The 13,197-nt window shown below is 49.9% G+C and overlaps 1 protein-coding gene across 5 annotated transcripts in view; it reads left to right on the forward strand.

The window, feature by feature from the left end:
- The window catches only part of MAG (myelin associated glycoprotein), a 107,356-nt gene that overhangs the window by 64,802 nt on the left and 29,357 nt on the right, over nucleotides 1-13,197 (forward strand). For all 5 annotated transcript variants that reach the window (XM_069947967.1, XM_069947969.1, XM_069947970.1 and 2 more), the window contains 3 exons: nucleotides 414-671; nucleotides 1,479-1,739; nucleotides 3,226-3,513. In XM_069947967.1, coding sequence (XP_069804068.1) covers nucleotides 414-671; nucleotides 1,479-1,739; nucleotides 3,226-3,513 — 807 coding nt within the window. The remainder of the gene's footprint in view (nucleotides 1-413; nucleotides 672-1,478; nucleotides 1,740-3,225; nucleotides 3,514-13,197) is intronic.

Below are 13,197 nucleotides of genomic sequence, written 5' to 3' on the forward strand. Positions count from 1 at the left end.
TATACAACTAAGGGCCCTTTTACACAGAAAGATTATCTGCCAAAGATTTGAAGCCAAAAGCAGGAATGGATTTGAAAAGAGGAGAAATCTCAGGCTTTCCTTTATTATCTGCTCTCTGTTTATAGTCCATTCCTGGCTTTGGCTTCAAATCTTTGGCAGATAATCTGTCAGATAATCTTTCCGTGTAAAAGGGCCCTAATATACAATCTAATATGCAACTAATATACAATCCAGTACAATATACTACAAATATACAATATAATACAATATACAACTAATATAAAATACAATATACAGGTAATATACAATCCAATATGCAACTAATATACAATCCAGTACAATATACAATATAACACAATATACAACGAATATACAATATACAACCAATTTCTGACCATTTTTGTCTATTCCAGATGCCCCTCGCATTGTGGACATTAACTCTTCCACGGAGACGACGGAGGGCACCCAGGTGGTGTTCCTGTGCGTGATTGATAGTAACCCCATGTCACGTGTCATGTGGTACAAGGATGACATCATGTTAAAAGAAGAGTACACCGGGAACCTGACCCTGGAGCTGGAGTACATCACTTACAACCATGACGGCATCTACATGTGTGCGGCAGAGAACGAGTATGGCCGCATCAACAAGTCCATAGGCCTGGCCGTCATGTGTAAGTCTGCCTTTTTATTACTGTTTTACATTGAAAGCGTATTGTAGAATATTCATCAGCAGAGGTCAGCAGGCCCCTATACACATTACATGGTCGGACAAGATGATTTGGCCAACATGCCTAATGTGCATGGGGGCCTTAAAGGGGTTATCCAGTGCTACAAAAACATGGCCACTTTCACAGACAACACGACTCTGGTCTCCAGTTCAGGTGCAGTTTGCAATTAAGCTCCATTCACTTCAATGGAAGTGAGCAGCAAAACCCCGCCCAAGCTGGAGACAAGAGCGGGGCTGTCTCTAGAAGAAAGCGGCCATGTGTTTTTGTAGCGCTGGATAACCCCTTTAAATATGTCCTTCATATTTTCACATTGTCTTCGAGCATCGTAGGGAGCGCTGTTACTATAATGACCATTAGGTGGCAGTATTGGATTGTGGAAGGTTTGTGAGGGGGGGGGGGACTTAAGATTTTGAAATTAACCTATGGAGCTCGTAACAATAATAATAATAATAATAATAATAATAATAATAATAATAATAATAAGTAATAATTAGAAATAATAATAATAATAAAATAACAATTAAAAAAAATATATTAACCTATGTAACAACAATAATAATAATAATTAGAAGAAGAAATAATAATAATAATAATAATAATAATAATGAAAAAAATAGCAATAAAAAAAACATTGTTTGTGTAAACGCCCAAAGGCTTTCTTGGACCGAAAATTTTTAGAAATGACACAAATCGCAGCTGGATAAAGGTTTGATAAAACTGAAATGAGAGGACATCTCTGATATCTTCCAGATCCTCCATGGAAACCCTCGGTGAATGCGTCCATGGTGGCTGTAGAAGGAGAGACGGTCACCATCTTGTGTAACACGCAGGGGAACCCCGATCCCATCATGACCATTGTGAAGGACAAGCAGGTTCTAAACTCAGTCATCTTCCAGAATGAGCTGGTGCTGGAGATCCCATCGGTGACCCATGAGCATGACGGCGAGTACTGGTGCCTGGCGGAAAACCAGTACGGCCACAGCAATAGCTCCTTCAACCTCACCGTCGTCTGTAAGTATGAGGACAAGTTTCTTTTATATGTCATTATATGTAATGTCGTTTGGAACAATGGCCCGCTCCCAGAGCGCCAATCCAGCCTGCCCACAGCCAGCCCACTCCACTCATAATGGGATAAAGGGGCGGGATGGCTGGGGGTGGATTGGCCCTCTGGGGTTGGGCAGTGCTCCACACGGCCTTACCGGACAAAGGACTACATTAAAACTGCATGGGAACAGCACCAAGCATGAAGGTAAGAGCCATACCTTCATCCTCAGCACCCCATGTGCACTAGGAAGCTATCAGCACATTACATTCATCTAACCTGCTGATAGTTCACCTTTACAATTGTTAATTTTAGACCGCTCTTGTTGGCCCGCATAGGCAGATACCATAGGTGTCACGGTGGCCAGGAATGGTATGCCCACCCCCGAGTATACTAACACTGGCTTTATAACGGTAGAACCAGGTGTGTGGGTGCAGGTGCAAAATGTCCAGCACTTAAACAGGAACGGTTTACTTAGGAAAATCTTCAGTGTAATACAGCTTATATGTTTGAGGATAAGGAACAACCGGGTGTAGCTAACCCTGAGAAGGTCGAGCAGGAATCAATGACGTTCGTCGGCTTACTTGCACTTTGCTCCACTGCAGACAAATCCTTAGCCCAGGCATAGACAAGGTTTTCCCTGGAGACGGTTACCCCACCTTTGGGTTTACTTGTTATCAGAAAGTCTCTTATAAGAATCAGAAATCTCTTGTCCCTGTCAAGGACCCTGGCCTCCAGGACAGGCCTATGTAAGCTGCAGCAGGAACACTATCTCTGTCATTCTCAACACCAACTAGAAGACCAGGAACAGGCAAAAGACCTCCCACAGGAACTAAGGCTTAAATAGGGCTGATCAGGACTTACCTCCTATTGGTGGGGAAAGTGCTGGAAGGAATAAGTGTCAGTGTCTCATAGGTGGTGTAGTGTGAGGCACCCAAGCTACTGATTGGTGAACAGAAAACAGACCAGTGAACAGAGTTAACCCTTTACAATCATTCAGCAGTCCCGTAGAATAGGTGAGAGGAAGTGGTGAAAGTGCATAACAGCAGCCTTCAGCCCAGAGAGTGACACCTGACAAAAGTGTGACAGGTGACATAGAAACGTAGTGGCACACCTGTTCTGGGACACTACACCTGCTCCTGTCAGTGCTGCTGCACAGAGATCCATATAGCCTTGGGCATTATAGCGGAGGTTTAGCAGGTCAGGCATAAGCAGTCAACCTTCCCTGCACCACTCTGAATGACTTGCTGATCTGATTGGCCCAATATCAGTTCCTACAGTGTGTTCTTCTCTAACTTTAGATTCCTTCTTTCTTTTTGGATGTCGTTTTTAGTTTCCATTTATATGGAAAATCTTGTATCACTGAGCTCTAGTCCAGGCTGGACTATCAGATGCTTCGATAACATATCTTTTCTTCTAATCTCCCTTCATGTTTCTCCATATATTTTTTTCCAGTTTCACCACTGGTTCTGCCTGAATCCAAGTGCACGGTGACCAAGGACAACGTCCAGTGTATGTGCACCGTGAAGTCCAATCCAGATTCATACATCATGTTTGAGATCCCAGAGAAGAACTTCTCGGTGAGTGAACTGAACACGGAGTACGTCCACTCTCAGAGGAACGGCTACATGGTGAGCAGCATCCTGACGCTGCACAAAGAGACCAAGCTGCCTGAGGTTGTACTGTGCTCTGCAAGCAACTTGTACGGCAAGAAAGTCCATGAGCTCTTCTTCCAGGACACGAGTAAGTCATCTTCCCCTGTGCAGCTGGGTGATAGGGTAGTCTCCATGTTGTAGCTGTGCCGTCCTCTCTGCCCCATATGGAGGATGGGGCCTGGTAGTAGATCACCATCTAACACTGTTGTTGGAATGTCCTACTTTCTGCTTCACAATGGCTTCCATCACTTGGGTAGTTGACCTTTATGCATTTCATCTTATCGACTTCCCCATGCCAGGGGTGCCCCATGAATGATGGTCACCCAGGGATATTTATAAGGATTCAGGTCTGGGTTTTGGCTTGGCCATTCCAACACCTTGGACTGTATGCACTGGGTCGTTGTCATCCTGAAAGGTTAAAAGGAACCTGTCACCCGGGAGCCGAATCTACCCTACTCCTTATAGGGGTACTCCGGCCCGGCCGTATTTTTCAGATATGGCCGGGGAGGGGATGGTTATGGATGGCGTAGGTCACTCCCCCCCCCCCCCCCCCCCCCCACCCCCCCCCCCCTGTTCCGGCGCCGGGTCCCGGATCGCAGTGCCCCGTACCCCCGTCCCGCAGCCACTTCCTGGTCTGAGCTGCCGCCCGAGACGTGACGTCTCAAGGCAGCTCAGCCATTCAGCAGCCGAGACGGGACCCCACTATGGCCGCCGAGTGGCTGAGATGCCTTGACCTTGACCTTGATGCAGCTCAGACCAGGAAGCGGCCGTGCAACTGAGCCAGGCTAGGGGCAACTGAGCCACTTTCACTTTACACCATGTTTGATAAATCTCCCTATATATATATATCTATATCATAAAAATCAAAGTCTGTCTGTCTGTCTGTCCTTCTGTCTGTCTGTCTGTCTGTCCTCTATAGACTTCCAAACGCCTGAACCGTTTGACCCCATATTTGGCACACAGATACATTGGGTGCCCGGGAAGGTTATTGCGAAGGTCCCGTCCCCGCCAGATGTATAGGAGGGGAGGGGGAGGGGAAAGAGAGGCGCCTCATAGAGATGAATGGGAAAATCTCCTCACTGCAAACACAGGTGATATAATTAGCTGCAGCAGACACGGCAGTTGGAGCCTTAGCAACCAATAGGATTACTGCTTTCATTGTCACAGGGAGCAATGGTTGCTAGGGAAGCTGCCTCACAACATCCACAGTAATAACTGGTAGACCCCCTACTCCATCTATACAGTACATGTATACAGGACCCCCTACTCCATCTATACAGTACATGTATATACAGGACCCCCTACTCTATCTATACAGTACATGTATATACAGGACCCCCTACTCCATCTATACAGTACATGTATATACAGGGCCCCCTACTCCATCTAGACTGCCGGTAACCGCACCCCCCTTTTGTTGGACACTACCATGACCACATTACCCAGATACTTGTAATAGTAATAATTAAAGACAGAGACTCCAATACTTTTGATGCGTGGGGGAAGGCCACAGCTTGTTTATTTGTCTAACAAATTGAAACAATAAAGACATAACAATAGGGAAGGGAAAAGGACCTTGCGCTATCTTCTTTGCGAGGCTACCTGCATGCCAGGCCACCGCTCCTGCGGTGGGCATGTCCTCGTTGGTGCGCCAAGGTGCCTCGCCGACCGTTCTCCGTCAACCACCGCAAGGTCCTTCCCCCCGCCAAGCTGTGACAACGATCGCAACACAAAATGTAGCAAAATACCCTCACCCTAATATGAGAAAAACCCATAAGAAAGAAAAATTTGAACAAGAAAAACCCAAAGATCAAAGGGAGGGAGGGTGGGAAACGGTCTTCTCTGGTGCCGGACGCTGGGGGCGAGTGACACGTGACTTCCGGGCTCCGCTGTACAGCTTCCAGGTGAGCCCGCCCCCCAGCCAATCAGAGATGCCCCTAGCCCGGCTGGAAAAATTAGTGCCCTCCTCTAAACCCTTGGCCCCGTCAGTCAAAGGCACCGTCGCTTAGGCAGCGCCGATGCCCCAGACTGCCGGTAACCGCACCCCCCTTTTGTTGGACACTACCATGACCACATTACCCAGATACTTGTAATAGTAATAATTAAAGACAGAGACTCCAATACTTTTGATGCGTGGGGGAAGGCCACAGCTTGTTTATTTGTCTAACAAATTGAAACAATAAAGACATAACAATAGGGAAGGGAAAAGGACCTTGCGCTATCTTCTTTGCGAGGCTACCTGCATGCCAGGCCACCGCTCCTGCGGTGGGCATGTCCTCGTTGGTGCGCCAAGGTGCCTCGCCGACCGTTCTCCGTCAACCACCGCAAGGTCCTTCCCCCCGCCACCAGGTGGGCAGTGTACACCTACACTGCGCACCTTCCCCCACTGGCCAAAGTAAAAAGGCCACGCTCTATGGCATCCTGCAAACCTGACAAAAATATGTCGAGCCCGATGTCGTTTAAATGGACACCGTCCTGTAACATTAAAGGACGGTTGTCCCCCTCCAGCTGTCTATGCCTGATGACTATACCTCCTTTTGCACGAACAAACGCGACACTCTAGTGTTCAATATCCGTCTGGCCCTTTCTATTGCCCCGGGGTTCCGAGCCCCGTTCCAAACCACTCGCCGGTACTATTTCCGACCATACCAGGATGCAATCAGTGAAAAAATCAACCATACGCAACATGTCAGATCTGACAACAGAGATCAACTCGGCCAGGCGGACCGAGCAAAGGTCATTTCCCCCAGCATGGATTAAAAGAACTACCGGGCCTTTAACTGACTTGCTGATGGAAACAACCTCGGACAGAACCCGTATCCATTTCAAACCCCAACTCCTCTCCAGGATACGTCCGCTTGCGCAAAACCCAACTGAAGCCCTCCGGGTCGGCATGAAGCCCTCTGTGCAGCTCTATGTATGTAGGAATGACCGACTATCCAAACTGCCGGCCGATGCTGACCTGGAGACGGAAAGAAGAAATTAGTGACACAACAAATTTGGACGCACATACCGTTTATAGCAATCCGATGACCATCTCCCTATGCGTTTTACCGACTCTCCCGGCATGCCCAAAGAATCAGCTACTGTGGCCGCACCTATTCTGAAAGAATGTGTCCCAAACTCGGTAGGATTGAGACCGGCCACAAACAAACACTTCTTTAGCATGGAAACAAACTGGAATTTCGTCAACGGGGACCTATCCTCGTGTACTAGAAAATGCGACAAGGGGGCCGAGGAAGCAGAAGGAGGCAAGGATTGTTTATACTGGCGAACTATGCCAACCGGGCAGAAGGGGCCCTGGAGACTGAAGACCGACAACCATGCCCCGTTGGCATATATGTCCGTCTTGGACTTCCTAATAAAAATCCTCAAGGAATCTGACAAGACTACCACGTCAGAGATTCGCAGGCCTGGCGGGGCAGAGCGAGAAGCAGCTACCAGTTCACCCACCCGCAAGGCCCCAAAGAATGCCAAACTAAACGCGGCCTGGAAAAGTCGAATCTCATAAGGAGATGAACACAAAGCAGAAAGTGACCCCAATAATTGTTGCAATAAGGTGAACGAGATTGGTCTTCTGACATCCCTCTTGACCACTTCCTTTTTCCAACCTCGCAGGACTAGCTGTACCGCCAGCTCTTTTGTGGCATCGTGTAAACCCCATAAGCGCAACATGAAAGAGACTCCAGCTAGTCTCTTTTTTGCTACCGCAGCCGAAGCACCCTGCACCCTGAGTTTTTCCAGGAAGGCCCATGTGGTTGCATTACAAACCTCCTGTGTCAACCACACCTGGCCGGCTGCACATCCCAACCACTCCGCCCAGGCCTTACCATGTGAAGACCACGTCGCCTCCGACAGGGCTGCTTGCAGCAGAGGTCTCATTCGTTCTCCACCAGGTCCCAGAGGAACGTCGGGCATGGCTCTCCTTCCTGCGCCGCTTGTGGATGCAGGGCCCTGAAACGATTCCACTGAAAACGGGAAAGAGAGTCAGCGACGCTATTTTCCTCACCTGGAACATGTTTTGCTCTAAAGACAATGTTAAACTGCAAACATTTCAAAACTAAGCGCCTCAACAGGGCCAAAACCGGCAGGGAGGACGAAGTCAAGTTGTTCACTGCATGTACTACACTCATATTGTCCGTCCAGAAACGGATCCTCCTGTTTGCCATCCAAGCCGCCCACAACTCGAGGGCTACAATGATGGGAAACAATTCCAATAGAGTCATATTTGTTGTCAGTCCTTTTCGCTGCCACGACTGAGGCCAGGGCTCCGAAGACCAGCGATCGGCGAAAATCGCCCCGTAACCGTGGCCCGCCAGCCGCATCAGTGAAAAGCTGCAGATCCCGACTGTTTATCTCGCGTTCTCTGAAACATGAAATGCCGTCATACTCCTGCAGAAAAACCCTCCATACTCTCAAATCCTCTTTTAATGGCCTGGTTAACCGGATGAAATGGGACGGGTGTCTGACCCCAGCCGTCGCCATGGACAGCCGACGAGAGAACACCCGCCCATCGGCATAATCCTGCAGGTGAATGCTAAGAGACCCAGCAAAGACTGCAGCTGCTTCAACCTTATTTTTTGGACTTGGAGGCATGCATCCAAGGCCGACAACAGTTTTGCCAATTTGTCCGGTGGGAGCGAGACTACCATACGCTCCGTGTCTATCTGGACACCCAGAAAAGACAAAACTGTTGTGGGACCCTCGGTTTTGTCCTCCGCCACGGGCACACCAAATTTTTTCATTAGATACCTGAACGTAACCATGATATGTGCGCACACCTCTGAACCTGCTGTGCCAACGAAAAGGAAATCGTCGAGGTAGTGCAATACCGATGGGAAACCCGATTCAAATCTGACCACCCATTCTAGGAAAGAGGAAAAAATTTCAAAATAGCGGCAGGAAATCGAGCATCCCATCGGCAAGCACATATCGACGTATATGTGTCCATTTAAATGACAACCCAAAAGGTGGAAACAATCGGCACGAACCGGGAGGAGGCGGAAAGCCGATTCGATATCCGATTTTCCAAGCAGTGCCCCCCTGCCTGCCCTTTCGACCAAAAGCAGTGCTTTATCGAAGGACACGTAAGAGACCGCCGCCTCCTCCGGGCCAATGCCGTCGTTAACCGATTCACCTGGAGGGAAGGACAAATGTTGTATTAGCCTGAACTTACCAGGCTCTCTTTTGGGAACTAAACCCAATGGAGAGAAACGGAGATTGTCCAGGGGCGGTTCAGTAAAAGGACCGGCCATACGCCCCAGGGCAACCTCCTTGTCCAATTTGTCCTGTGCCTCCTGGAGATTGTCCTTGATAGATTTTAAATTCTCAACAAACTGTAAACTGGAACCATGAATGTGAGGTATGTAGAAACCTTCGGAAAAACCCTCAGTGAGGAGCTCTGCTTCCCGCCTCATGGGGTACCGTTCTAGCCACGGGAGCATCCTTACCACGCTCACCGGCGTCCTCGGATTTTCCCGCTCCTGCCGGTCTGAGCCCAACCGTCTTACCTCTCTTAAAACAACGGAGGGCAGTGTGAGCTCCTCCGCATATGGAGCATTCATGCTTAAAACGACAGGAGGAGAAAAATCGGCAATGGCCCTCGTTGAAGAGCCAACAAGCTCCTGGTCTTCTGTTGGCTGCTCCCGCCGAGGAGCTACTGGAAGCAGCCAGGGAAGGAAAGGGGGGCCTTTGCTGAGACATCATCAGCTGTATCCACGCATCCGTTGCTTTCGATGCCCACCCTATCTCGGGCTGCAGAGCCAAACGCCTTCTAAACTCCTCGTCATACCTCCACCACGCTGTACCCCCGTGCAACTTATGAGCAGAGTAAATAGTATCTAAGTACGTAAACAAATCAGAAGCTTTTGCTGGGTATTTTGTACATAAAATACCAGCGAAAATGGAAAAGGCCTGCAGCCAATTACCAAAAGTTTTAGCCACTTTTTGTTTTTTATCCTCCGTTTTATCAAACCTTTTTTCTTTATCGACCGTCAGATGGTCTACTGATATCAGCGCCCATATATCTACGTATTCGTTAGATAATATTTTTGCACGAAGCTCAGGAGATAAATGGGTACCTAAGGGCGCCACGCCACAAAAATGTGAATCCTTCATTAACATACCAGAAAAACCAGCCGTCGCAGCCGGAGAAGATTCCTCCGCTGGGGTAGATGCACAAGATCTGTCCTGGACAGTCTGCGCTTTAACGAATTTATCCAAAACACCACGCAGAACTGAAATAACTTCAGAATCAACAGAATTAACAACCTGAGGAGTATTAGACCATGCCCGAAGGCAAGATAACTCACCGTCGGACAGACGCACGGGCGTTGGACCTGGGACGGCTGTTGAAGGCTGCGGAAAGGCTGGCGCGGCAGAGACTACCGTGGACCCCCGGGAGGAGGAGCACTCAAGCCCCGGCCCTCCGCCGTTCCGCCTTGAACGTCCACGGCCGTGGGCCCTGCGGTGACGTTGAGGGCTCCCAAAGGAATCGTCAGATGAGGAGCAAGATGATGAAGAGGACCGCCTGCGCGACCTACGGGAGCGCTTCTTCTGGTGTCTGTGTGCACCCGAGCCTCTGCAGGAGGATCTGTGAGAGGTGGCCCTGGAGCGTGATGTGCGATGCCTGTGCCGCTTACGGCCAGCAGTAGACACCGAGCTAGCTGAGGAAGAGGAGGAGGGGGGATCTAGCGCGTCATATGCTCGCCTGCTACGCCTGGACCCAGTATCTCCACCCGACCTGTGGCGGCTGCTGGACGAGGACCTGGTTGGAGCCATAGGAGACGGATCCGCGTCGTAAAATTCCGACGCGGAACTGTCACCATGGTTAAGTTCCCCAGGAGTAAAAACCTCAGAGGGCCCTGCAATAACCGGGGGGGGAGGGGGCGGGGCCGCTACCGCGCTGGATGGGGCCGCCCGGCGGCCGAACCAGCGCGCCAAACGACTCTGAGGAGGAGGGGGAGGATCCTGCGCCGCATTAGGAGCGCTATTTTGCCCAGCTACTGGCGAGGACGAGAGTGCGGGGGATCTGCGGGCACCCGCAGCACTAACCGCAGGTGCAGGCTCTAAAGCGGCGGCATCCGCCGGCCCACGGCGCCCCGATGCCGACGCGCTGCTGGCCACCACTGCCTCGGCCTCACGTGCGCGGCGAGACGCCGACGCGCGCACCGCCGAGGAAACATGCCTCCCTCCTGCATCCGTTTCCCCCCGAGAGCCCTTTGCTGGACGTTTACCCTTACCCCGACGTGCGGCTGCTGGAGGAGAGGGACTAAGACGCGCAGGAGCGCGCGCCCTGCGCTGCGGCCGGGAGACTCGCGGCACCGCCGGGTCATCAGGCAGGGGAACAGAACTCACCAGGGGAGCGAGCCACGCGACCCCCTCGAGCCTGATCCTCTCCTGGAGACGGGCCAACACATCATCACCCTCGGCCATGTTGAAGAGCTGAAGACTAACGGTCTTCTCTGGTGCCGGACGCTGGGGGCGAGTGACACGTGACTTCCGGGCTCCGCTGTACAGCTTCCAGGTGAGCCCGCCCCCCAGCCAATCAGAGATGCCCCTAGCCCGGCTGGAAAAATTAGTGCCCTCCTCTAAACCCTTGGCCCCGTCAGTCAAAGGCACCGTCGCTTAGGCAGCGCCGATGCCCCATACAGTACATGTATATACAGGGCCCCCTACTCCATCTATACAGTACATGTATATACAGGACCCCCTACTCCATCTATACAGTACATGTATATACAGGACCCCCTACTCCATCTATACAGTACATGTATACAGGACCCCCTACTCCATCTATACAGTACATGTATATACAGGACCCCCTACTCCATCTATACAGTACATGTATATACAGGACCCCCTACTCCATCTATACAGTACATGTATATACAGGACCCCCTACTCCATCTATACAGTACATGTATACAGGACCCCCTACTCCATCTATACAGTACATGTATATACAGGACCCCCTACTCCATCTATACAGTACATGTATATACAGGACCCCCTACTCCATCTATACAGTACATGTATATACAGGACCCCCTACTCCATCTATACAGTACATGTATACAGGACCCCCTACTCCATCTATACAGTACATGTATATACAGGACCCCCTACTCCATCTATACAGTACATGTATATACAGGACCCCCTTCTCCATCTATACAGTACATGTATATACAGGACCCCCTACTCCATCTATACAGTACATGTATATACAGGACCCCCTACTCCATCTATACAGGACATGTATATACAGGACCCCCTACTCCATCCATACAGTACATGTATATACAGGACCCCCTACTCCATCTATACAGGACATGTATATACAGGACCCCCTACTCCATCTATACAGTACATGTATATACAGGGCCCCCTACTCCATCTATACAGTACATGTATATACAGGACCCCCTACTCCATCTATACAGTACATGTATATACAGGGCCCCCTACTCCATCTATAGAGTACATGTATATACAGGACCCCCTACTCCATCTATACAGGACATGTATATACAGGGCCCCCTACTCCATCTATACAGGACATGTATATACAGGACCCCCTACTCCATCTATACAGTACATGTATATACAGGACCCCCTACTCCATCTATACAGTACATGTATATACAGGACCCCCTACTCCATCTATACAGGACATGTATATACAGGGCCCCCTACTCCATCTATACAGAACATGTATATACAGGGCACAACAGATATACCAAACTGTGACTGGGTAACACTGCTACACCAGACCTGACCAATACCGCCATACTGTGACTGGATAACACTGCTACACCAGACCTGACCAATACCATCATACTGTGACTGGATAACACTGTCATACCAGACCTGACCAATACCGCCATACTGTGACTGGATAACACTGCCAGACCTGACCAATACCACCATACTGTGACTGGATAACACTGCCACACCAGACCTGACCAATACCGCCATACTGTGACTGGATAACACTGCCACACCAGACCTGACCAATACCGCCATACTGTGACTGGATAACACTGTCATACCAGACCTGACCAATACCGCCATACTGTGACTGGATAACACTGGCAGACCTGACCAATACCACCATACTGTGACTGGATAACACCGCCACACCAGACCTGACCAATACCGCCATACTGTGACTGGATAACACTGCCACACCAGACCTGACCAATACCGCCATACTGTGACTGGATAACACTGCCACACCAGACCTGACCAATACCGCCATACTGTGACTGGATAACACTGCCACACCAGACCTGACCAATACCGCCATACTGTGACTGGATAACACTGCCACACCAGACCTGACCAATACCGCCATACTGTGACTGGATAACACTGCCATACCAGACCTGACCAATACCGCTATACTGTGCTGGATAACACTGCCATACCAGACGTGACCAATACCGCCATACTGTGCTGGATAACACTGCCATACCAGACCTGACCAATACCGGCAAACTGTGACTGGGTAACACCGCCACACCAGTCCTGACCAATACCACCATACTGTGACTGGATAACACCATCATATCAGACCTGACCGATACTGCCATACTGTGACTGGATAACACTGCTATACCAGACCTGACCAATACCACCATACCGTGACTGGATAACACCGCCACACCAGACCTGACCAATACCACCTGACCAATACCGCCATACTGTGACTGGATAACACCCCCATACCAGACATGATCAATACCGACACTCTGTGACTGAATAACAC

The sequence above is a fragment of the Dendropsophus ebraccatus genome, chromosome 12, assembly GCF_027789765.1.
Source record: "Dendropsophus ebraccatus isolate aDenEbr1 chromosome 12, aDenEbr1.pat, whole genome shotgun sequence".
In the NCBI taxonomy this organism is placed as follows: Eukaryota; Metazoa; Chordata; class Amphibia; order Anura; family Hylidae; genus Dendropsophus; species Dendropsophus ebraccatus.